General features: G+C 36.5%; 1 protein-coding gene across 1 annotated transcript in view; it reads right to left on the bottom strand.

Annotated features, from left to right (window-relative positions):
- The window catches only part of FLT3 (fms related receptor tyrosine kinase 3), an 89,481-nt gene that overhangs the window by 17,224 nt on the left and 46,497 nt on the right, over positions 1-25,760 (bottom strand). Inside the window, exons 7-16 of the mRNA XM_044668967.1 lie at positions 22,762-22,889; positions 21,918-22,057; positions 21,665-21,818; positions 20,515-20,680; positions 8,058-8,161; positions 7,324-7,432; positions 5,934-6,109; positions 1,859-1,965; positions 1,634-1,766; positions 1,438-1,542 (exon numbers count right to left, since the gene is read on the bottom strand). Coding sequence (XP_044524902.1) covers positions 1,438-1,542; positions 1,634-1,766; positions 1,859-1,965; positions 5,934-6,109; positions 7,324-7,432; positions 8,058-8,161; positions 20,515-20,680; positions 21,665-21,818; positions 21,918-22,057; positions 22,762-22,889 — 1,322 coding nt within the window. The remainder of the gene's footprint in view (positions 1-1,437; positions 1,543-1,633; positions 1,767-1,858; positions 1,966-5,933; positions 6,110-7,323; positions 7,433-8,057; positions 8,162-20,514; positions 20,681-21,664; positions 21,819-21,917; positions 22,058-22,761; positions 22,890-25,760) is intronic.

Here is a 25,760-nt window from a genome sequence, read left to right as displayed (position 1 = left end):
TACATATAGAAGCCCAGAGATCTGAGAGTACAATCTTTTTATTTGACAGAAGTGGAAAGTGAGACCCAGAGCGGAACAATTTGCCCAAGGTCTCAGAGGTAGTAAGTATCACAGTCAGAACCTGAACTTCGGTCTCATAATGCCGAGTTTGGTGCTCTGTCACTGTTACCTCCTCTTGAAGGCAGATGTTAATGTTAAAGCTTCTTTTCATCTCTTTTCTAGGCAGAATCAGGTCTTTAAGTTTTCTTCCTATGTCTAACTTTGCACCGCCAGAATAACAATATTACTGTTATCACTGACAATTCTGTAGCACTCTAAAGTTTCCAAAGTTGTGTGCCCCCATTATTTTAGTTGAGCCTTGCAACAGCTCATATCAGGTCATTTTTATAAGGATTGACAAAGGAGCAACCTGAGGCTCTAAGAAGTTATCTTTATGACTCCCCTTTCCAACTTATGATAGAATCATAGATTAAAAGAGACTTGTTTTGGGGGGGGGGTTTGAAGCTAGCTCTCCCCAGGATGGAAGCACAGAGACTATTTACAGGCCAACTCCACTGCTAATTGGCACAGGGACTTTCAGATTCTCTGTTTCCACTTTGGACCAGTTTGCTTCTCCTTAGACAGGCTTTTGGACCTACTCCACTCTCTTCCCAGGATTTCATAATTTTGGTGCCCAACTTGGTTCAGACACCCAAATGAGGCTCACCGCAGCTCAGACCTCCCCAGCTTGAGAACACCACCAGCCTCAGCCTCTCTGGTAGAAGAGTCTATAGGCATAGACCACAATGCCTGTTAGAGGCTGTCTTGTCCAATCCCCTCATCTATCAAATGAAAAACTGGAGCATCTGCATCTTTCTAGTACTGGCATCCCAAGACTGTGATCTTCTAAAGACTTGACCTTTATGAGTAGCAAGAACATCCTTAGCTAGTTCCATGGCAAACAGACTCTCACGAATTCTAAATAAATCATTAATGGTAGCATACACTTTTTACATTTTACTTTTAACATTCCCTATGAGAAAAGTAGAAAATCATCTTGTATTCTTATCCAGATTTTACAAATGGGGAAATTATGCCAAAAAGAATAAAGGAGGCTGCTGTTAGATCCATCTTATTTTCTCCTTTTGCCTCATCTATAACATCTAGTGGCTTTAATATTTAAGGTGTGTGAAGTGTTTTATAAATATCATCTCATATTGTTCTCTCATAACAACCCTGGCTTGTAAGTGCTATCATTAACTCCATCTTATAGTTGAGGAAATGAAGGATGACAAAGGTCCAGTTACTTGATCAGGGTCACACAGCTAGTAAGTATCTGAGGCTGGACCATGCCACCTAGCATCCATTGATTCTACTTATCATGGACCAAACCCATTAAATAATTTAGAGACCTAACTGAAAATGGAAAGTCTCTTTGGTAAGGCCACTTTACTGTACCTTTCAGCATTTTGACAGCCACTTGGATTGAGACTCCAGTCTCACTGATTCCATAAGCTGTAGCATTCATCACTTTTCCAAAGGCACCAGAGCCTAGGACCTGTCCTGCAGGGCAAACATGAGCACATATCTATTTGAGTTTGCATTCAGGAGGGCATTTCCACTGTGCTATTTGTTTACTGCTTATATCTCTTACCAAATTCTAAGTTTTCTCTTGGAAACTCCCACTTGAGGTCATACTCAAATTCTCTGAAATTTACATAGAAGTATTCATTATCCGAAGAGCCAGTCACTTGTACCATTTGCAGTTGACTTTCATACCTATATTGCTTCAGAAAAGGAAAATTGAGCCCATTAAGAATGATGCTGAATGTTGCAGAAATAAGGAACACATTTTTTCTTTTACTTTCTTGGTTTTTACCTTTCTGTACTTGTGAGAAATGAGTGTGAACAAGACAGCAATGAAGAGAAGACAAAATCCAATGGTGGTATAGAAAGAAACCTTGTCCTGGATGATATAATAAAATCCTGCAACAAAATAAGATTACTAAGTGATGATTTTTTTTTTTGGTACTGCACTTAAATCCATGACTTGAACAAAGGTACAATGATTAGGTTTTCAGGTGACAAAAATAGGAGGGAGAGCTATCATCTTTGGAGAACAGAAGATGGATCCAAAGAGGTTATGACATATCAGAATGAGGGGTTAACCCTAATCAAATGAAAATAAAGCACAGGGACGGGATTTGTGATTTCACTAGAATATAGAAAATTTCTAGATGAGGAAATTCCTTTTATCTATGTAGGTCATTGCCTGAATTGTTGTCCTTTGCCAAGCCCTGAGGGGTGAACTGATTTGTTTTGGATCACAATGCAGGTATAGTTTAGGCTGCATTTGAACTCTGGCTCTTTTGGTTCTGAGGTTGACTCTCAAGTCATTTTTTCTATCATACCGCTTTTCAAAATGAGATAGAATAGAAATAAATATACAATTCTGCATTTGGATAAAAAAAAATTAAGTACGTGATGGGAAAGACACACAGCAGACTATATGGAAAAAATCTTGGGGAGTTACATGTCCAATATAAATTCATAGTGTGATGTACCAGCAACAATAACAAAAAAAGCTGCATTATTTAAAGAAATACTGTTTTCAGAATGAGGGATGTGAGAAGCCCTCTGTCTGATTAAGTCACATCTGAACTATTTATCTTCAGTTCTTTGAGTTGCAATTTAGGAGAGACACTGACAAGAGAGAATACACCAGAGAGCAATCAGAAGGGTGAGAGGAATTTGAAACTATGATATGAGTTTGAAGGAACAGGGAATATTCAGCCTAAAGAAGGTAATACTTGGGGGTTAAGGTATGATTGCTGAACTCAAACATTGGATGGATTGCCCTGCAGGAGAAGGATTCGACACATTTGGCTTACCAAGGAGAATTAGAGCCAGTGAATAGAAAGTATAGGTAGGTGCATTTCAGCTCATTCTAAGAAAGAACTTTCCAAAAAATTAGGAGACAGTGACTATGAAATGGGTTCTCTTATGAGGGAGTGAATTCCTCATCCTCATCACTGGAGGGATTCAAACATAGGCTGGACAAAGTCAGGGATATAAACTAAAAGGAATTTGTACTTTAAGAACTGGAGATCTTCCAACAGTAAGACTCTATGCTGCATTATTCTAGGAATTAGTACTTCTGTTTATTATCATTATTATTATAAATAATTATGCTTATCAAAATCTCAACTCCTATTTTAATATTTAAGATTATCAATTCTTCACCTGCATATACAAATATTTTGAAACCAAAGAGGCAGCTAGGTAATGCCATAGATGGAGCTGTGGTCCTGGAGTTAGGAAGATCTGAGTTCAAATGAGGCCTCAGATACTTACTAGCTGTGTGCCCTAGGCAAATTACTTAATAACCTCTGTTTGTCTCAGTTTCCTCAACTGCAAAATGAGGATAATAAATGTTGTTGTGAGGATCAAATAAGATAATATTTGTAAAGCAATTAGCATAGTGTCTGGCAGATAGTAGGCACTATAGAAATGAATATTTCCTTCCCTTCCTTACAGATCACCTAAGACCCTTGAGGCATTCTCTTGCCAAAAGTCACAAGTATTCTACATAGATTATATGCAGAATAACAAATTAAGCCCTATTCTTATTTGAGATGCTATCCAATGGAAAGGAGATCCAACTTAATTTTAATTTCAGAGGGAAAAACTGGGACTGATGAGTGCAAGATTTAGTGAGGCAGATTACACTCTACAAAAAGGAAAACTTTCTCACAATCATAACATTGTACAGTGAAAGTGAAACATTATCCAATGTTTTAGTAGCAGTAATACAATAATCCAGGACATTCCTGAGAGACTTATGGGAAAGAGTGCTATCCACACTGAGAGAAAGAACTATGGGAGTAGAAATGCAAAAGAAAAATTAACTTAACACATCCCTTGTTTATATGGGTATGTGATTTGGGGTTTTGGCTTTAAAAATGAATAATATGGAAATAGGTATCAAATGATAACATTTGTACAACCCAGTGGAATTCCTTGTCAGCTCTGGGATCAGTAAGGGAAGAGGGGAAGGAAAGAAAATGAATCATGTAATATTTTTTAAATAAAATTAAAATTTTTAACTTAAAAAAAAGGATGGGGAGAACTTTCTCCCAATCAAAGCTGCCTAAAAATGGAAAAGGCTGCCTCTAGGAAATGAAAAATCTTCCAGTAGGCTAGATGACCCCAGTCAAACATCAGAAAACATTTCCTGCATAGGTTAGAGGGTTGGATTAGGTGATTTCTAAAATCCCTCTTAACCATACAGTTCTGTGATGGGAAAGAAAAGATGGAAACTGGTTTGTTTCTTCATTGATGCTATATCTTGTGTATGGAAATAGAACTACATATATTTATATAGACCAAGCAACTCAGGGAAGTTTTAGTAAAATGCTTTATTACATGGCTATCTGAGATATGCACAATTAAATGCAGAAGTTGTGTTTTGGCCAACCAGCTATGTTAAATATTATTATTATTTTTTTTAACTCTTACCTCTTGTCTTAGAATTAGTACTGTATATTAGTTCCAAGGCAGAAGAGTGGTAAGAGCTAGACAATGAGGGTTTAGTGACTTGCCCGGGGTCTTGTAGCTAGGAAGTTTCTGAGGCCAAATTTGAACCCAGGACCTCCCATCTCTAGGCCTGTCTCTCAATCCACTGAGCCACGTCGCTGCCTCTTATTTTAAACATTATTGCAAGCTTGCTAAAGCTAAATAAGAGGATTTACTTGTATAATAAATATACACACAATATATAACAAATACAATGTGCAATATAATAAAATCTAATATGTATAATAACTATAATAAAATAAATCAGGCAGCAGCAGGCAAGCAAGAATGTGAACGAGAATGGAAAAAACAAGGTTGCCAAAGTGCTGAGTCTAGATATGGAAAATATCACCTTTCAATTTCTATTGATTTTGATGGGATTATGGTATTTTTTAAGTATTCAGGTTTTTAAAAAAAACCCTTATTTTCTGTCTTAGTAACCACTCTAAGACAGAAGGGCAAGGGCTAGGCCAATGGGGTTAAGTGATTTGCCCAGGGTCACACAGCTAAGCTAAGAAGTGTCTGAGGTCAAATTTGAACCCAGGATCTCCCAACTCTGGGCCTGGCATTTTATTCACTGTGCCACCTGGCTGCCCTCTAGGCATTTTTTTTAGAGTTTTTAAGTTTTATTATTTTATCATAATTTTATAAGTTAAAAAATAGTTAAAATCACCTGAATGAGGGTAAAATCACCCAAAATACATATTTAACATATTGAATTTTTAAAAGTGGCTAGCCTTAAACCTCTTTTAGTTAGTGACATAAATTTGAATATTATATTTCTTTTCATTTTACTTGCATTGATATCATTTGTTTATACATCATCTTCACCATCAAATATCTCTCTCCTAATCAGTAACTTTTAACAGATTTGTAACAGGTTTTTTAAAAAAGAGGCAAAGAAGCAATATAGTAACATTAATAGTCACATTAACTAAATTTGACAGTATATGAATGTTCCCCCACCTCCTTTAGGTATTGTTTTGACCCCAAAAGAAGAGATAATATTCTTATCAGATTTCTAGGTAATAGAAAGTAGAAAAGGATGGCCAATATATGGGATGACAGAATAGGGATCCCAAAAATATTATAACATACTAGAATAAAATGAAATTAAGACATAGGGGCTAGATCTGGGATTTTATTGGTTGATAGAGAGCTCCCAGGTGAGGAAATTCCCTTTATTTATAGTATTTTATACCTCTTCCAAGGGACTCGAAAACTCAATGTCACATGGAATTCATGTTTAACTCACAGCTCTCATACATTGAACCCATTATCTTTCATAAGGCCCTTTTAGCTTTAAAACAATGCCAGGAGACAAGCTGAGCTGTCTAAGTTCCCTTAGTTTCTGCATCAGAAAGGGAATGGCACAATACCTGGGATGCTGAGAAGCTTTGAGTCACAGGAGGAGCCCAGTGAATTATTGGCACAGCACTCAACCAGGAGTCCTTTGTAGTGCTCACTCAGATTTAGGGTGCTACTTGATGTCCACTGTCCAAACACTTTTCTGTTAGCTCTCTTATTCCAAATCCCTTCTGTGATTTCTGTGCAGCTGGAAAGAAATGGCATCCAGAGAAAATTAGGCCACTGCCACCAAAGGTACCCAGCACGATGCATCATTAGATTTCAATTCAGAATCTCGAATCTATCTATATATTTCAACAAAAATAAGCCATGACATCAGATCAGTTATTCATTGTCATGACCAATCATGGCCCCAGAGAACAAATGAAGAAGCAGGTTTCCTTCTTCTTGGTTAACTAGGTGAGTGACTCCAGTTATGGAATGTCACCTATTAGGTATTGACCCAGTTTTGCTCAATTGCTCTTATTCCTTATGAGAGAGGATTCTATTAGTGAGTAAAGGGAGGGATGCTACAGGGAAAGGCTTGTGGTGCAAACAAAAGACATCAATCAAACCTTGAAAAAATATTTTATAGTTTCTATAATTTAGACAGATTCTTCTTTAATTGTAGGAATTCTTTAAAAGCTTTATACTTGAAAATAAACAAACAAACAAATAAATAAATAAATAGAAGCTTTATATTTTAAAAAGAAAATAGCAGAGGCCTAGAGATGTTCAAATCTAGCCTCAGACACTTCCTGGACAAGTAACTTAACTCCAATTGCCTAGCCCTCATTGCTTTTCTGCTTTGAAATTAATAATTAGTGTTGATTCCAAGATAGAAAGGAAGGGATTTTTTTTTAAACCCTTGTACTTCGGTGTATTGTCTCATAGGTGGAAGAGTGGTAAGGGTGGGCAATGGGGGTCAAGTGACTTGCCCAGGGTCACACAGCTGGGAAGTGGCTGAGGCCAGGTTTGAAGGGAAGGGATTTTTAAAAAATTTAAATAAAGAAATAGAGAATAGCATAAAGAAAAATGTGAGTGGTTGTATCTGTGAATTTTAACTTTTTGTTTCACAGAAACTTCTGCTAAAATTAAGGTGAGTAAGGAGGAAATGTTTCTCCCACGGTCACACAGTAAAGAGTAAGTAGCAGAAGCCACCAGGCCGTGGGTCCTTACCCTTATTATAGTGCTCTTTCTATTACACTACACTGTCTGCTTTCAAAGATGACCAAAGAATATAAGCTCCTTGAGAGCTGAACTTGGCTTTGGCTTCCCAGCACCTAGCCCAGCGCCCTGGTGTGTGTACAGCAGATGCTTAATAAATACTTGTCTTTTAGTCAATTAGTGACTACATGTGTAATGTGGATTGTAGTTGCAAACAGCTCTGCCATCATAAGAGAAGGAAATATCTTTATTTACTTGGGAGACTTGTCTATACACTTCTTCCAGGTCCAAGATTGTGGAGGGTAACCATCAGAGTAACAAAAAGCCTGATTTGCTGATGTGTCCATTTTTACTTGAGGTTTCCCTAAAAAAGAAAGTAAACATGGGAAAAAATCCACAAAATATTGTACATCTAGCATGGGATCTACAAGACTGGCTTATGAATACAGGTGGCTTTTGGGAGGCACACCTCAAATCTTCTGCCATCACTTGGAAAAGCTTGGGCCTCCTCTGGCTCTCTCTTCCACCTCTGAGTCATAACAAGCCTTCTGGGAGCTTTTCTCCATGCCTTACCTCAGTTTCGTTTTCTCTGTGCCTTAGCTCAGTTTCAGGAGCTAATATGAGCTTCAAAATATATGTGCCACAGTATTCATTTCTTTCAAAACCCAAAGAAATGGAAATAAATAGCAGCATGAAGTCTGAAGTAGCAAAGTAGGAATTTCAATTTAATCAATACTAATACTGTAATTTTGGGGCCACTGTAATGAGCTGACATATTTCAGAAAGCATAAGTAATGAATTTTTTTAGGTATTTACATGGCAGGACGGGGGAGAGATTTAATACAAGCCACTACCGTATTTCAAAGTACCATTATAAAAGTTTTTCTGCATTATCTTTTCACCATTCTTTTTATTTTCCTAACTACAGTTTGTGAATGAAAGTATTAAAGAATTACAACGTGCTTAAATTTTTTGCATTTTCGACTTACTTTTTACATAGAGTGTAAATGTTTTTGTAAACTGAGCATCACCATTTTCTGCATGGAAGGTATATTCTCCTGGCTGGTTCTTATGGTCACAGAACTCAGATACACTGCTGGAAAAAAAAAACAATTACACAAGGTTAGATAAAATAAAGCTTTGACTGAAATAAGACACTCATAGCCTATTCAGAAGCAATAAAGGAAACTCACTCAGTGATATCCTTTAAAAGGTGTATATTTGAAAAAGCAAATAGTGTAAAGAAGAATGTGAGAGGTAGCGCTGATCGAATCTGTATTTTAACTTTTTGTTTCATAGAAACTTCCACTGAAACCAAGGCCCACAAAGATTAAATGCCTCTCCCAAGGTTGTACAGTAAAGAATGGTAGAAGCCATCAGTTCAAGGTCTTGTCCTTAGTATAAAGCTCTTTCTACACACTATAGTGTCTGCTTTCAAAGATATCAGTAGAATGTAAGTCCCTTGAAAGTAAGGACTTGAGGATTTGTCTTTGGAGCCAGGGAATGAAAGGGATATTCAGTATTAACTCAGGTGAGTGGAACTTCTTTGCCTTTGTATGGGCCAGTCCAGGAGGCCAGTTAGAAATGTGAGGAAATCATTCCTGATTCCTTATATGATGGCTTCTGTTGTTAGGCTGCCAGGAAACTGCATCAAGAGTCCAAGGCTTAGTATTCCAAATCAATTAAATCTCCAAGACAGTTTCGGTGCCTTCTAAGGAAAAATGAATTCAGCTTACATGATAGATATTTCTCCTACCAACGTATGGGTATGGGTCTTCAATGGGAAGCTTAGCTATTCTCTACTCTCCTTCATATTTACAAGGGGTAAAGGTGGTGACAGATACTTCCTGAGCATGCCAGGAAATCTCAAGAGGTTTACCTCTTTCCTCCTTCACTGTCTTCATCTCTCAAGGGAACTCAGACTTGTGGGAATATCCTGGAAAGGTTTGAGGATTCTTTAGAAAGGGATCTACCCATAGCCCAGGCAAGTTTCCAATGTAGAGATTCCCAAGGGGAAAAGGACAGCTCTTGCCCTTTGTTCCCTGATTCTTGGCTATTCTATTGGGAGTAAATAAATACAGCCTGATCACCTAGAAAGTCAGAAATTCTAGAGTGTTGTAACACCTTAAGAGTATAAGGGTGGGGACTAATTAAATCTATCAAATAATCCCAACTTACTTTTTAAAAAAGTAACAAAGTACCACAATCAGGTGAGTTCACATTGCAAGCAGCCTCATAATAACAGGTTTCAGGTTAAATATGAAAAAAAGCTCTCAATCAACTGAAGTGATGTTGCACAAGAAGCTGAGGCAACTAGAAAGCACTGTGTTGCCCATTTAGATAGGCTAGAAATTAGTTCAGAACTTGAGAAATTGGAGCAAATAGAGAGGAGAGAAAATTCCAGTCAAACTCCAGAGAAAAAAAGTGTTGCAGGAGGAGGGGAGAACTCCAGTCTTGGTCTTTGTCTCCCACCTCCCTCACTTGAGCTAAATCTAAATCTAAATCTAAAGGACCTGTGGACTTGAGGTCCTTGTGGGGAACCTTGAGAGGTCTGGAGGACTTTCCCTTACTGTACTAGTAACATCCCCGAATCAACTAATGGTAGTGTCTACACTGGGAACCAAAAGTCCCTCAGTAAAGCTACAGCATACATCAGGGGAAATCATGGGTAATACTGTATCAAAGGGAAAAAAGACTTCTTTGCCACACATGCTTTCTAAACCTAAGCCTACTTTCCTCTAAATTGCATATCTCCTAGATGTGGAGGAAGGGGATTATATTTTGTCAACTGATTGTGCTACTATCTTAGTAAATGCCCCTTTCTAAATTGTCTGGCTGACTAGCAGATACCAACCAACAATGATTGTGGGAAGCACACCAGTGGAGTATTAAAGAAGAATTCCACTACCTCCTGAGTGGTATCCCTAAAGCCCATATTGGGGTAAATGACTTAATGGTGTATGAGTTGGGATAAAGAGTCCCAGGATCTATATCTGCTATAAGTACAAGTGGGACTTGGGTAAATAGCTCTAGAACATAAACTACAAAGATATAAATGCCTAGAAAGAAAATAAATCAAGTAATAAAAAGAATAAATTGAAAACATTTCCTAGTCTCAGAGAAATCAACAACAAAAGAAACAGATTTCTATTTCTATGACATTTATGAGGGGTTTGCCATTTCCTTCTCCAGCTCATTTTACATATGAAGAAACGGAGACAAACAAGGTAAGACTTGCCCAGGGTCATATAGCTAGTAAATTACAGATAAATAAATAAATATAAATCTGAGACCAGATTTGAATTCAGGAAAATGAGTGTTCCTTTCTGTAGGCCAAGTATCTTATCCACTATGCCACCCAGCTCTCCTAAGATTCATGTAGCTTGAGAAAATTGTGAAGCATAGGTAAGTAGTTCACTTTCACAAAAAAAGGAACAGGTAAGGAGGAGGATCAGACTTGGATTCAAATTCTGAGTCTGCCACTTGCTAACTGAAAGACTTTGGGTGAGTCATTCAGATCTTCTGAGCATCAATTTTCATATGTGTAGAGATAATACTCCATATACCTGATATACCTCAATTGATGGTTGTGAAGAAAGGGATTTATAAAACTTGTGAAATATATATTGATATAAAAGTTCAATCCAATGAGCATTTAAATTCCTATTATGTCTAAGGCATTGTGAGTTGTTATCTAAAGTTTGCATTTCCTCCATCATCCAGCACAGTGTTCTATACATAGCAGGTGCTTTATAAATATTTGCTGAATTGAAATGAATGAACACAAAAAAAGAATACTAAGAGAAAAATCAAATTAAATCAATTCCTGGTTTGGATTTCCTCCTTTCAGGCATTTGGTCTACATTGCTGGGGCCAAATTGCTGTGGAAGGGGCCAAATTTACCATGATTCTCTTCCATGCTGCTCCAAAGTGCCCTATTCTCTTACTCTACTTCTTTCTTTGCAAAGGGATTCGGTCTGGGTAGTGCTTACGCCATATCAAAACCACCACCCCAGCCTTAGTGGTGTGTGGTATGACGCCAGACATGCAATTCTGCATCAAGGAGACTTTCCATTCTCTTTTCCCTGGCAAAAAAAAATAATCTAATAAACAGCATCAATCCTCTGGACACAGTCAAGTTACATAGGGTACTTTACCGTCTTGTTCCCTTTCATCCTCCCCACCATTCCTCTACCTTTTATCATGACTGAGCTTAGCACAAGATGACTCTTGTCTTTCTGATATCTTGTCTTCCTGAACCTCCCCTGGGATTTTTAAGGGAACTAACCAATTAGGTTATTGGTATTTTCAAAGCCTCAATTTTCCCCTGGGGTCTTTCCTAAACTTGACCATCTGGCAGTAGGTATGAGATCAGGAAATCTGAGTTGAAGGTGAAAGAATATCTTTGTGACTAAGAAAATGTATTCTTGTTCTAGCTATGAAAAGGTTTTCTTCTTTTTATGATCAAAACAGGTCATTTTCACTTTTCCTTTGGTGACTTAGAGAATTGCTGGGAGAGGTTGGGAGCTTTTCTGGTAGCTCACAAGGTAATTTTAGCATAAAGCAATGAATGACTTATTCAAAGAGCAAAGAATTATCAAAGGCCCATCAGAATTGAGAGAATAATAGAGAAGACATTCAGGAAGCTGAGAGCCTCTGAAATAGGAGAACTAAGAGCTGACAAGTTTGTAGGCAATTTTATACAGAACCAAAAGACATATGATCAGGAAGCCAGGGAGTGATTCTATCTCTATCCACCTCTTGATTCAGAGAGGCTAATTGAATGTAGTTGGCTCAGATCTAACTTGAGCTGTTTAAGTTTCTCCTCTGGGTTAGACAGAGTTAGTAGAGTGAAGATGGTACTTCCCTCTGACTTTCTACTTTATTTTGCTCAACATGTGATTGCCCCCATTCTTTACTCCATTTCTGAGGAGGTAGATTTGCAGAGCTCCAACTAATAAATGGTTAGCAAAACATGACAAGCACAGTGAAAAGATAACACATTTAGTTTTTAATGGCCAAAGGGATACACTTTTGTCTCTGTTGCTCTTTTCTCCCACATCAGAAAAATTCTAGATTTGGGAATCCCAAACCTCTTGATGTCATCATTTATTGACTGATGGTTAAGTCCAGCAATCATTTCATGTTGAGAAACCACTTTAGGAATTCTTTATCAACTGTGATATAAATAAGTAGAGTGAAGAAATCATGAGGGAATGCAAAAGTGGTCTTTCTCTTAAATATTGCAGAATGGGAAGTTTCTAACTGAAGTTGGGGTTTTTTTTTCTGTACCAGCATGCAATATTGCAAAAACATGCTCTTCTGAAAACTGAGATCATTCTCAAGATAAAAAAGAAAGTTTTAGACTAGACTAGTTCCAGCTTGTCTTTCAAAGCTGAATGCTTTTTGAAATGCTCTTCCCCTTCACATATTCTAGGTTCTAGCTCAATTGACCTAATATCTGGGTCCTAAAAGTGGCATTCTGTCTCCTACCTCCAAGCCTTTTTTAGGATTTCTTGAAATTTTTTTGTATCAAGATTAAGCAGCAACATTGGTTTATACTTCTCTTTCTTTGTTTTCTGATTTAGGCATTAAATCTACTTGTCTCATAAAAAGTTTAGTAGAGTGATTTTATATCACCTACATTTCTTAAAAACCACACTCTTCTCCCCCTCCCATGGACTCATTGTAGTGAACTTTTGGGAGGAAATGGATGAGTCACTTAAAGGGGACAGGTGTGGATAGTTCATGTTTTGTATTATTAGAGAAAACTTCCAAATTCTCACAAATGACTGAAAAAAATTTCATATGGTATGGTTACCCAAAAAAGTCAATCAAGAAGTTAAAAACAGACCCCTTTGGTTGCTTTCTCATTACAATAAAATCTGAGAATGAGTTACATACAAATCAAGGGTAACTGATGAAAATATTAAAAGGGAACTAGTGGTTTTTCATAAATAAATTCCTATAGTAGACTATATTTTCACAGTGACACAATTAAATGAAAAGGGCAGAGAATATAAGATCTCACTGAGTTTAATGATTATTCACTATTTTAAAAAATTTTATTCAGTAGATGAAACAAAGCCTTAAAGGCTCTCCTTCAATGAGTTCTCTCATAGGCGTAGGTTAAGATCATATGAGATTCTTTAACAAATGCAATAAGAGAAAACTTCGACCAGTGGTCCTGTGATTATCAGGATTAAGCAAAGTACAAAACAAGCTTAACAAAGATGTTTGTCACTATTGGAGAGGATGTCCAGCTCAAATGGAAGCCCGATTCTTCATAACTGGTAAGGGTTTCAGCTACTCCTCTGTGCAGATATTGTATGGATTATATCAAGCCCCTGAACGATACAGAGCGGTATTCACTTTTAATTCTTTAGATATCACAGTGCTCCATGACATAGAGCAAGGAGAGAATATCAGTATTAAAAAGATGGGCTTTTGTTGAGGGAGAAGTCTGAAGTCATTAAAACATTAAAACAGACGTGCAATTTTCCAAAGGCAATACAACCCTGCTTAATACACTTTTCCTAACTTACTACTGGACCCAAATCATTGACTATTTGCAATGACTATTCATGGCCTAAAGCATGAGCCATATATGGTATCCACCGAATGGCTTGTCATAATATGGACTAGAGCAATCTTAATCCACTTGATTTTTCTTTTGTGGATTCTGACACTCAGCACTTTTGGATGGTTTTGGATCTCACCCAGGTGGCTCTTTAAGGTACTAGAATTCTTGATGTAAACCCTTAGAGTGATCCACAGCTAAGAGCATTTGGAGGCCTTCATCATCACTATGGGGAATCCTCTGTGCTGGATCTCTTTCCATAGATCAACAAACACCTTTGATGTTCCTCCTGCTGCAATTTAGTTGATTCAAAGATCAAGGAGGTGGAATGGGGCACTGAGCAAGGTTATCTGTGGTATTACATCCTTTAAGGACTTCTGCATAATTTTAATATATGCAAGGGAGACATGTTGGAAGACAGTCTTTATTTTTAAAACCCTTACCTTCCACCTTAGAAGCAATACTCCGTATTGGTTCCAAGGCAGGAGAGTGGTAAAGGCTAGGCAATGGGTGTTAAGTGACTTGCCCAGGGTCACACAGCTAGGAAGTGTCTTAGGTCAGATTTGGACCCAGGACCTCCCATCTCTGGGCCTGGATCTCAATCCACTGAGCTACCCAGATGCCCCCAGAAGACCATCTTTAAAGTGATACTTTGCCAAATCAAAATTTTATTTAAACCCAGAAATGCATGATAAAATTGTATAATGCATAATGCTTTTCATGTAGTGAAAGCGAAGGATGTACTCATGGAATATTTAAAAATTTTTTTTCTAAAACCATTATCTTCTTCCTTAGAATTAATACTAAGTATTAGTTCCAAGGCGGAAGAGCAATAAGGGCTAGGCAACTGGGGTTGTCACTAGCCCAAGGTCATAGAGCTAGGAAATCTGAGGCCAAATTTGAACCCAGGACCTCTCATCTCTGGGTCTGGCTCTCTATCCATGAGGCCGTCTAATTGCCCCATTCATGGAATCTTGAAAGACCTATAGGAAAAGTGTGTAGCATGATAGACATAATTTGAAAAGTAGTTATTTATGAAATATTTATAGTTAGTAATGACCAAAAAATCTCAGATAATGAAACTGTGGATATCATCTGTACTGCTGTAAGAACTACCCACACTAGGAAGAAAGCAATGTAGAAGACCCTTAAAAAAAACTATGTTCATTTCTAGAATCCACAATTTAAAAAGGATATATTCCTCCTTAAACAAAGACCTTTAAGGAGGACCAGGAAGGGTCAGAAATCAAGAAGATGTTTTAAAATCAGATATGTTGGAACAGTCTGAAGAAACAAAGATAGTGGGGAGACAACATATATTTTTTACACATTAGATGGTGACCCAGAGAAGAGAGTTTCATCTATAATAATTTTACCAAAAAAAATTATGTAGACCTTTTGGTTCAAAACAGTTGGGATCAAAAATGAGAAAAGAAAAGAAACTAGAAAAAAATTTAAATGAACTTTCTTTTCTAACCTAACAAGACATTTTGTGGTCTCCTCATGTCTTGTCCTCACGTTCCAGTTTCAAAGACTTTACCTAAATTGTTCCTCATGTTTAAACCGACCTTCCTCCCCTGATCTGGTGTTATGAGTGTATTCCTTTCCCAAGTCTTATATAGTGTCTCACACCCTTACTCATTTTTGCAATATGCAAAAAGTGTCTCATTTACATAAATGATGGGGGTCTTTGAATATAAATTTATAAACTGAGAAAGTTAAAAAATGGTAAGGATTGAGGATTGAGGTAAAAGGTCAATAAGAAAGAAGAGGCAGAGAAAGTGGATAAAATTAACTAAAGGCAACTTGGGCTAAGAGAGAGAACTGTAGGACTAAAGAGCTGTGGTCCAGTAGCTCAGAACATAGGAAAGTAAGAATAAAAGGCTAGTCTACTCTGGCCAGGGAGGTTAGAAATTCATACAGAAAGAAAAAAGCTTAAATGCTTACTCAGTGTTCAGGGGAACTAAAATAGAAGGGCTCTAACTTTGACTAAAATATAGAAATAATATGGAGGCAAGAAGGGAAAGTAGACTTCTTAAGATGCCAGAGAACAAAGAACTGAACAGGTACCAAGCAACAACAATAAAAAAAAGGAAGTGTGAGACTCTGGGAACTGGACAGAAGGTTTCAGAGCTAGCAGAAGCCCTCAGAAAAATATCTCCCTAAATTGGATGAGGTTATATAAATATATACTTATAATTGCTTGCAAGTACATAGTTTATAACTTGAGGTGCCTCACAGTATAATAGGTTATTTTTTGTACCCTAAATGAATGTCTGAGTAGGGTATAGCTAATCATGTACTACTGAGAAAGAGTATGTAGAAGAATTACATTCATGAGGACTGAGAACAGCTGCCTCTGGTGATGCAGCAAAGTAATAACGTTCTGATCAAGGAAGCTCATCTTGGTGTGCTTCTTGCATTTCATCTTTCCTCCTTTAACTAGAAGTTCAAAGTTTGACTCTTCCAGAAAAACTTTCTATATTCATCCATAAAACAAATTCTCTTTGCCCATTAACAGTCTGTAAATGTACCTTCAATATAGTTCCATAATTATATATCACTAATTACATGCTTTTCTCCTCATCAATTCTGGGAGATTGTGTGATCACTAAAGAAAGATTATGTCTGCTTATGTATATCCCGTGCCCTTATTAATACTTTATTATTTTATGCAGAGTAAAACACATGATTTATCACATGTTCATTTGGGTATATGTTTAGGGCTTTGGGTTTTGTGAGATTGTTCACTTACAAGAATTAATAATATGGAGATAAAAAATAAAATACAATACTTCATTATTTTACCCATCAGCATCTAATTGATATGTTTGTCAACTTAAAAGAACTGAAGTAATTTAGGCAACGAGGTACAGTGGAAAGAGTACTGACTCTAAAGTCATAGTACCTGCTTTCAAATTCCACTTTTGATACTTATTACTTATATAACCTCTTAGGTTTTATCATCTTGGACTTAAGTTTCCCCATCTGTAAAATGAAATAATCAGGCTAGATGGCCTCTGAACTCTCTTCCAGAGGAGCTATGATGCCTATGAAATGAAAATCATTCAAGGTACTGTAAAATGTGAGGGCTAGTCAAAGTCCAAGTGATATTGCATAGGAAATGATTAAATTATAGCATCATTCTAAATAGTTTTGATTTCTAAGTCAGGGATGAAGTTAATTAACTTTTGTGTTCCTGATGAAGTGTGCAAACCTCAGAAATTTTATAAACTAACAGAATAGGCATCTAAATCTTTGAAACACTATTCATCACACATTGATTCAACAATCATGGGGCAGAATGTCAGGACCTCTGGAAAGTTATAATTTAATCAAGCATAAACTGAGTGAGTACTCAAAGGAAGGTCAAACTCAATTAACTTCAGTGTGATATTTTGAGGAAATAACTGGTAAAATCAGAGAAGTGAATCTATGAAGGTAAGGAAGTTGTCAAGAGCTTGGGTGCAGTTAAATGATGCCAGAATATTTAACTATCATAATACCAATGACAATTTAAAAGATGATTTATTATTGGGTTCAATCAAATTAGAAAGGTCCATAGATAGTGTAATGGAGAAGCAGAGCCTCTGATAGATAATAGAACTAAGGACACAATACAATGAAGATTTTTGTACATCACCAAAAGATTAGGAAGCCAGCATGTAATTACATCTTTATGAGCTTTATGAGCTTCTAATGACACTGAATATCATCTGGCTGAAGGGGCTTCCCTCAATAGCCTATGCTGAGCATCTCTTGTGTCTAGGCACTGTACAAAGATATGAGCAAACTCTAAAATTCTAGAAATTCAAAATTCTTTGTAGATCTATTGAAACTTCCCATTAACTATTAAAGTTTAAAAAAGCCTCAGAGATCATGTAATTCAACTCCCTCCCATTTTGCAAATAAGGACATAGGCCTAGAGAAGGGACTTGTCCAAGATCACTGCTGAAGCACCAGTCTGGAATGCAGTCCCTTCTTATTGCCACCTCTTAGAATCTCTCTTTTCCTTCAAAACTTAGTTCAAGCATCATCTTCTAGATGAAGTCTTTTCTACTCCCATCCACTGTTAATGTCTCTCTGTTCTACAGTAAGTTACATTTATTTTGTATATATTTATATTTGTACAAATTTTCTCCCCAGATAGAATGTAAGGGATTGTCTCCTTTCTGTCTTTGTATTCCCAGCTCCTGTCACAGAATCTGGCACTTAATAAATGCTTGTTGATTGATAGATAGTAATGGAACCCCAGAGTCTTTTGACTTTCATTCCATTGGGTCATACTGCCTTCCTTCTGTGAGTTAGATGTGATAGAGAACTTCAAGATGGTATTTTTTAATGTCGCTCCCCACATGTTTCTGGTGCATATTTTTACATAGTTCTTGATTATATTTCAGGGAAGAAGAAGAGGGAAGTTGCTTCAATATGGAGGAAAACCGCCTATTACTTGTGGTTATAAATGCCATACCTAAAATAGAGTTCCCTTTGCTCTGGACCACTATTAAGGCAATTTTCACTCTACTTCATAATTTAACTGAAAAATACTACAAAATAGACAGAATATGATATTACTACACTAATCTTATATGGTTTTTCCCCCAAACTAGAGGGAAAGAACAAAATATTCATAACACTTTAAAAGAAAATCAAGGCTAAACATCAAATAAGAAGGTAGTTTGAAAAACAGGAGAAGATGGAGGTAGCCAAGTGATAATAACAAAAGTGATATTTTATGTTTTATTTTTTATGGCTTTGAAAAATGCCATAGCATCCCTACATTTTACAGGTTTGTCAAAAGTCAAATTTCTGAGAGGTAAACAAGTTTCTCAATCACCAATCAAAAACATTGCAATGAGTTAAAAATACTTAAATTGGTCAAAAGGAAATTTGATTACAGAATTATTTCGAACATCTCTCCACCACTATTAGTCCACACAAAGATCAGTAAGATACGTGTCAAGTTATGTGAAGGATCATGGGACTGAGACCTTCAAGAGCATTGATCTTGACTGACCCTTTCATTTTACAGATGAAGAAGTAAAGGTCAGGAGAGATGAAGAGATTTGCCATACATCATGTGTGGTCTTTTGAACTCAAATCCAATGCTTATCCTCTAAGATGACTAAGATAGGATAATGCCTTGCCTCTAAAATTTTCTTGACTTTTAATTCATATGATTATTTCCCATTACTTGCAAGTGCTCTATTTCACGTTATTACTACATAAACAAGGTAGCTGGTTGCAATGAGATTAAGTGCAGAGAAGGGGTTGGCAATCTAAATTGTCAAAGAGGACCTTCTGATCACTCATTACCACCACACCTGCAGCTAACAAGAGCTATCACTCCTCTGCAAAATAAGTCCTGTAACACTTCTCTCTTCCAAGAGACAGTAACTGTCCCCTCAGATAGGAGGGAGAATTAAAAAAAATCTTTTTAGACCCCTCTTTAAAAAATCTTTTGTAACTGACACCTTTTGTATTTTCACTTCTGAAAACATCTCTCCCTTCGACCCCAGTGAGACCTTTCCTTGTAATAAAGATTTGAAAATAAAGATAAAAAAAACAGTTCAGCCAAAGCAAACTTATACACTAACCACAGTTGGATGATAGATGCAATATTCCACACTCCTGATCCCTCAGATCTCTACTGAAGAGAGGGAAGTCACATAACTTTCAAATAAAAAGTTGCTTTCTTTTGCTTTAGAGAATGGTGTTTATAGCTAGGATGTAATTCCCATTTGAATTGATAGTTTCATTGGATTCATACTGCATGCCTTGCTGTCTTGCAAATGTGTGGCGTTTGGTCATCAGAGATCCCAGAGGAAAGAGACTCAGCAAAGAGCAGTGAAAATCTATCCCCACCATAATAAAAGCAATGCAAGGAACATACTCTATGAAAAGTGAGCCAGCATCACCTTTGCATTTGAGGGAGAGCACATTAAAACATTTTAAACAGAGAAGCAGTTTCAAAGGGCTCAACTCAACCTTGATCTGCAGCAACATGTCATTTGCTCAGAAGTAAAAGCATAAACGCCACTGCTCTTCGATACCTCATTTTCATACCACAAAACCATAGCTAGACGCTCATGAAGGGGTTGTGACATAATGCCTAAGGGAAGGTGTAAGGGAGGAGGAATCAAATATTCCTAAACCCACTGTGCTAGGAGTAAGAATGTAGTTGCAAAACTATGCAGACTCAACTTAAAAAAGAACCTCACTTCTGCATTTGCTCTTATTTCTGAATAATTTGAAAATTTTGTTTCATGGGTTGAAACTTATGTTAGCACACCTAAATGCAATGTTCCCCACTTATATTTTCCTGTTTTAGGAGTTTTACTTCCTCAGTTCTCTGAAAATGTTCTAAAGGAGATTTGCCACACAGGAATCTCAAAACCCTCAGAGCACTGAGCTGCGCGTGACCTCCTATGGCATATTATGCTGTCTGTTGTCCCTTTGTTCTTATTAATGTGTGAAGAGAAATAAAGATGTCAATAGTGGAAGTTTAATCATGATATAAATGAAAACCAAACAAAACTTGAATTTGAGACCAGTACAGTAGAAGTATCAGAGAATGCTTGAGCTTAAAGGAGAAATCATAGGCTGCACCTCACAAATAAGATAGAGAAATTTTGCAATTCAGACTATGCAAAAGAAATCTACCCAAACTAGGGATTTTCAGAATTGCTTACATGACTCTAATAGGTATCTTATTCATTTTAGGTGTTTTAACTTTCAACCTTCTATTTCTAATGAATAAGAATTTATAGCTATTGAATAAACTTTGATGCCACGAATCTTCCTAAAGTTGTTAAGGAAACAGAATCATAATGCCAATTATAAGAGCAATTAGTTTAATGTCTCACCTGAATTCATCCTTGAGATTTTGTTTACAAGGAACTGACTTTTGAGAAAAGGTCCATGTGCAAAAGACTTGTGGATATGCTTTAAACTGTACTGAGAAGCAAAATTCTTCATGTTCATCAATCTCATAATCTTCACTTGAGTTGGAAGCATTTATAAATCCTTTTTCTAAAAAAAAATTTCTTTTATTTATATGATTAAGAAAACTATACAGAAACATGCTGGGACTAGTAGATTTATATTTTTGTTCATAATTTGAGAGCAAGAGAATTCATAGAAGGGCAGTCTGTGGGTTATATCTTCTAGTCTAAAGTGGAATATATCTTTCTAATGTGTCTCATTCCTGATCCACAATTCCAAATCTATGACCCAAGCAAGCTGTCTCTTTCCATTTCCCACTCACAGGTATAAACTTAGTGATTATCTGTATCACATGGGTGGTAGAATGAAAAACTACTTACAGGAAAGAACTGTTTCATTTTTGGTTTTGTATCTCCAGAGTCCTATATGCATAGTAGACATGTAATAATTGATTGAATTGAAGAGCCAAGGAAAGTGCAATCTAGCCAGCAGTTTTTAAAAAAAATTTAATTTTTGTTGAAGTTCTTTATCAGCAATAAGGAAATCTCCTTATTTGTTTGCATTTTATTCTAGTTCAATGTTGAACTTTAACTTGAAACACTTCAAAGAGAATCGGAGCACAGCAAAACAAATTTGGCCAGGAGTAAAGGAATTACGACCTTAACTCCAACTTACTTATAAGTGTTTATCTTGCTCTGAATCCCTGGGACGCTTCCTTCACCTGGTTTCTCACTGTTCTCCTCTTTCCTACCTTTTCTTAGTACTCTGGGTAATACTCATCTTTCTTATCAATAATTCTTTTCACTATTCCCACCAACTTCCTTTGTTTGGGATTACCAGGGGTGTGTCAAAGGAATGTTCTAGTAATAACAAATTAAAGTCTAACTATGGCCCTAAATTAGTTAAATGGGCTCTGTAGAAAACTAAACTAATCCATCTACTACTTCTGCTTTTGTGAAACTCACATCAAGTTGCCAGAAAGATTCTTAGTGGCTTTTGTGGACACATTCAAAACACTATAATCAAATGAATAAGAACACAAGTAGAGGTTGTGTTAGGAACATGACTTACCTAATACAGTAACCAAAGCTGATTGATTGGGATGCTTTGATGAGGCACAAGTATAACACCCAGTATCACTTCTTCCTACTGATGCCACAAAAGCAAACAGAATCCGAATCATAGTCCCATTAGTTGAATAGGTGCTCATCTTAAAAAGGCTATCCTAGATTTTAATTAAACAAGGTTGGCATTTAGTGTTTTCCAATCAAACTGACCATGGTATTACACTTATTTTGTCATAATATGAGCATGACTTATTTACCTCTTTTAATGTCCTGTTTTCTAATTTCCAGGCAAGCCCAAATTCATAGTTTTCATAAGTAGCTTTGCATCTTATCAACAAAGGTTCTCCTTCCTTAATGAATAATTGTGGTAAAGTTGATCCAGGGTTTTGATTTAGATCTGGGAAATGAAAATATCAGAAGTAAGAAAGGGAAGAAAGACTTTTCCTCATGAAACATTCAGAACTTTTTGAAAGATGGTCTGACATCAAGACTCAACCACCTCTTGCCATTTTTTTTTTTTGGTCTTGACCTGTGATATCACTGGTGTAGGGAATTCCCAGTTAGGAAATTGCCTTAGCCAATTCAGATGACAGCTGGGCAACTGTTCTGCCACTCGTTCCTTGTCCAGAATCACATTGTGAGTCAGTTAGGACTTGAATTCAGGTTGTCGTGACCCTGAGACTCACTCTTTATCCAATAGGCCATGCTGCCTCCTTTCAGCAAGGAAGAGTTGTTTTTCCCCAAGACCTGTGAGTATCCCATTATGAAGGAAACATTTACAATATTACTAATGTGTTCTTTATCTATTTCATGGGTTGCCTTAGACAAAAAAATATTCACCTACTGATTGATTTTCTGGTGAAGAGCTTCTCTGTACTTAGTGAGACTGGTTCTTGAGCAACACAATTCCATGAAACAAAGTATTAATATCAGCATTTATTTTTGAGAAGGTAAAGATAACCATTGGATTTCTGAAGATAAATGAGAGCCTAAGCAATCTCATTTTGGTCTTGACCTAGATTATTTTTGAGGCAATAGTCATATCCAGGAATAATCAACTCAGCCCCCTATACAGAAAAGCTAATCTTAATTTAGTGTTACCTAGTGTAAACAGCCTTGTGCATTTCTCGCCCAAGTCATTTCTTGCACAACACCATATGTCTGTTCCAAATAAATCGTCAAGTACTCTTTCCTTCCTTCTAATGACCACTTGACTTTCTCTTTGGCAGCTGCAATTAAAAAACAAATAGCATTTGACTAAACCTATAAGAAAAATCCAACTGAATATACAAGAGAAGGAGAAAGTTAAATATTTACTTATTGATCAATGGAATAAAATAATGAACATCAAAGAAATCACAAATTCTCAGTATTGGGAAAAATTTCAGAATTCACCAGATCCAACCTATCCTAAATAGGAATTACCTCCATAATTTCCCTGACTAGTGATCATCCATTTTTCACTTGACTGTTTCCATATATAAGGAAGATATTCTTTAAAATAGTATGAAATTCAGCACAAGGGTTATGAGTGATCCAGGCCATTCTTATTGATCTCAGAAATTTGGAATGATATGAGGTAGCATTATATAACATTTGGGGTCTAGACCAGAGGTTCATGTGCTTTTTTTTTTTTTTTGCTTAGGTACCCACCCATAACATGTATGTTATCAAATGTACATCTGTAAAATAAAGAAGGAAGAAAAATAAGAACCATTATGGTCCCTCCTACTTTAAAAAATGGTAAATACAACTACATATGCCACATTCACAAAATGCTTGAAGATTTAAAAAGTAATTTCCCATGATATCCTTTAGACCAGTTTCTTAATATTAAAATCTTTTTCTTTGCTTTAAATATTTTTTCAAATAAGCAATGCATTGATAGATTTTTGGTTTTTTACAGAAAGCCTGTTCTCTGCTGGTCCAGGAGCTCGAGGGGGTGTTACAGCATTGGCAAATCAAGACGAATGGATACAGTCAGCATTTCAGTCATGTATCCCAAAGACTGTTCTGGTCAGCCTCGGGCTGGTTTTATTTTTTATATCCTTTTCTTAAGATTACATACTGGTTGGCATGGATTTTCATATTCAACACACATTTTTTCTTAGAGATAATGGATTGTCATATATTAACTTTGTTCCTAACAACTCTTCATTCTCTAGTAACTTTCAATATTTTTCAAAGGTATGTTTTGACATGCTTCTCAGGCTATGGGGTGGAGAGAACAGTTCAGGGATGTACTGGCCTTTGCATGGGAGGCTACTTCTCCATTTTTTATCCAATGTAACATACCAAATCAGGGATTGGGGCTTATTGTTTCTGGTTTCTCATTATGTAAGCTTTTGTGTATGGGAATGGAAAATCCAGGTGCAGTTTTTTGAAGTTTAAAATCTTAAACATTAACTCACTATTTGCTGGTTTGTTATGAAGTGACTTTTAGGGGAATTTCTGTATTAATATAATTAAAGGTGGGGACTTCCTAGGAGTCTGTAGGGGGTCTGTAAGGGCTCTAGTAATAGCCTATTCTTCTGTAATGTTCTTCTGTATTTCCCTGGGGCTATTGGGATATTGATCACAATAATTCCAATAATAAGAAGTATTAGTAAGAGAAGAGTCATACAGGGGTATCTGAATGGGGGGTTTCTATCCTTCCTGAGGCTGCCATGCATTCCTGAAGGTCCCCACTGTGACCATGTCAGACAGAGTGGGTTTGATGGCCCCTGGCAGTTTTTTTAGGAAATCTAGACCATTCATCTTCAATGTCATCTGTTAAATTTAATTTGGTTTCAGTAAAAGCTTTCCTTCAAGGATCATTCACTACTTTCCTTTTTCATTTTCTTTTTTGGTTGTTTATTGTTGTTTTAAATATTTTTAATCTCTAAGTCAAACTTTAAATTCTCTTTCTCCACTTATTATCATCCACATTTATCTTAAAACCAAACCTGTTTTTTTCCCTTGCAAAAGCTGATAGATCTATTTATCTATCTACAAAAACTTTGTATTCTTAATTATAGACAATGACAGGCTTAAAGAATTATACTATTTTTGTTAAGCATGTCTCTTGTGTCCTTTTTTTTAAGTACTTTACATCTGGCCTCAATCTACCTTTTTTTAGCATCATTATAAATTACTACCATTGCCACATTTTATACATAAATGGGTTTTCTCTCTATTCTTCATATAAGGCATTCCATCTTCCATCTCCACATCCATGTCTTGACCATCCCCATGCTTGGGATGTACTTCTACAGGACAGTTTTTCTGAGTTCCCTAAATTGCTAGTACCCTTCTGCTCCAACTATTTTGTACTTAATTACTTTATATTTAGTCTCTATGTACTTATGTATGTAGATATTATCTCTCCTTATAAAATAAGCTTCTTGAGAACAAGGATTGTCATACTTCTGGTATTTGTGTCCTCAGCAACTGGCATAATGCATGGCAATTTGTGGCCATTTAATAAATGATATATCAGTGAGGATGGTAAGTCAGATCACTTTCAAATGACTGTAGGTTTCACTGAGGCATCTTTGTATCGTCCATGACTCAATATAATGATTATATAGTCATCTGTAAATAAGAACACTTGGAGAACTTTATTGTTGAAAAGGATTCTTTCCCCTCTTTGAACTCTATGCAGGAGATCCTCCATGACATTGGTAATATCTTCACTTTTACACCTCGTTACATGTTCACCTTTAGCAAATCTTTGGGGAATAAAAGTGATCTCTAGAGTCACCTATTTTGTAGAACATTATGATTTTAAAATATGAACAAGAGACATTTTATTTCAAAGGAAAGCCTTTAAGACTCTAATGGGAGAGGCAGCTAGGTGGCTCAGTGGCTAGAGTCAAGAAGGCCTGAAGTCAAGAAGACCTGGGTTCAAATCTACTCTCAGATACTTCCTAGTTATATGACCCTGAGCAAGTCACTTAACTGTTTGTCTAGTTCTTGCCCTTTTGTCTTAGAATCACTGGTAGGACAGAAAGTAAAAAAGTTTCTAATGAGAACAAACTATTTTGTGCCTTCATTACAGACAGGATGGTCACCAGAAGCTCTATTGGAGCAAAGTTGGCCAGAGTTCTCACTTGTATTCT

The sequence above is a fragment of the Gracilinanus agilis genome, chromosome 3, assembly GCF_016433145.1.
Source record: "Gracilinanus agilis isolate LMUSP501 chromosome 3, AgileGrace, whole genome shotgun sequence".
Classification (NCBI taxonomy): Eukaryota; Metazoa; Chordata; class Mammalia; order Didelphimorphia; family Didelphidae; genus Gracilinanus; species Gracilinanus agilis.
Note: the sequence above shows the minus strand (reverse complement) of the source record. Positions and strands in the feature narration are given on the sequence as shown.